General features: G+C 33.9%; 1 protein-coding gene across 1 annotated transcript in view; it reads left to right on the forward strand.

Moving 5' to 3' along the window:
* LOC111831745 overlaps positions 1-337 on the forward strand; it is a 2377-nt gene extending 2040 nt beyond the window's left edge. The window contains exon 9 of the mRNA XM_023787051.1: positions 152-337. Coding sequence (XP_023642819.1) covers positions 152-337 — 186 coding nt within the window. The remainder of the gene's footprint in view (positions 1-151) is intronic.
* The last annotated feature ends 26 nt before the right edge of the window (positions 338-363 follow it).

Raw genomic sequence — 363 nt, forward strand, 5'->3', positions numbered from 1 at the left:
CAAAAGCGGCATATGTTGTTGAAAAGTTTTGGGAAAAAGAAGATATGGTTGTACAATTTGTAAAGGTACAATGTTACGAATATTAATATTAGCCATTCTGTGATAACGAGAAATTTATTCTGAAATGTATTCATGATTCTTACATTTATAGGAGAGCTATGCAAATGCCGATGTCAACCCTCGAGTTCTTGAAATAACAGATGGAAATGACGAGAGTTCTTCATTTGAATCGGCTTCATCTCCGTCGAAGAGAAGAACTTCCCGAAAGAGTGGCGACTCCGCGAATAGTCATAATATGATTACAAGGAAAAAAATCAAAACTGAGAAAATAGCTTAAGATTAGTTTATTATTTTGGATTGTTT

This window comes from Capsella rubella, unplaced genomic scaffold, assembly GCF_000375325.1.
Source record: "Capsella rubella cultivar Monte Gargano unplaced genomic scaffold, Caprub1_0 scaffold_76, whole genome shotgun sequence".
Lineage (NCBI taxonomy): Eukaryota > Viridiplantae > Streptophyta > Magnoliopsida > Brassicales > Brassicaceae > Capsella > Capsella rubella.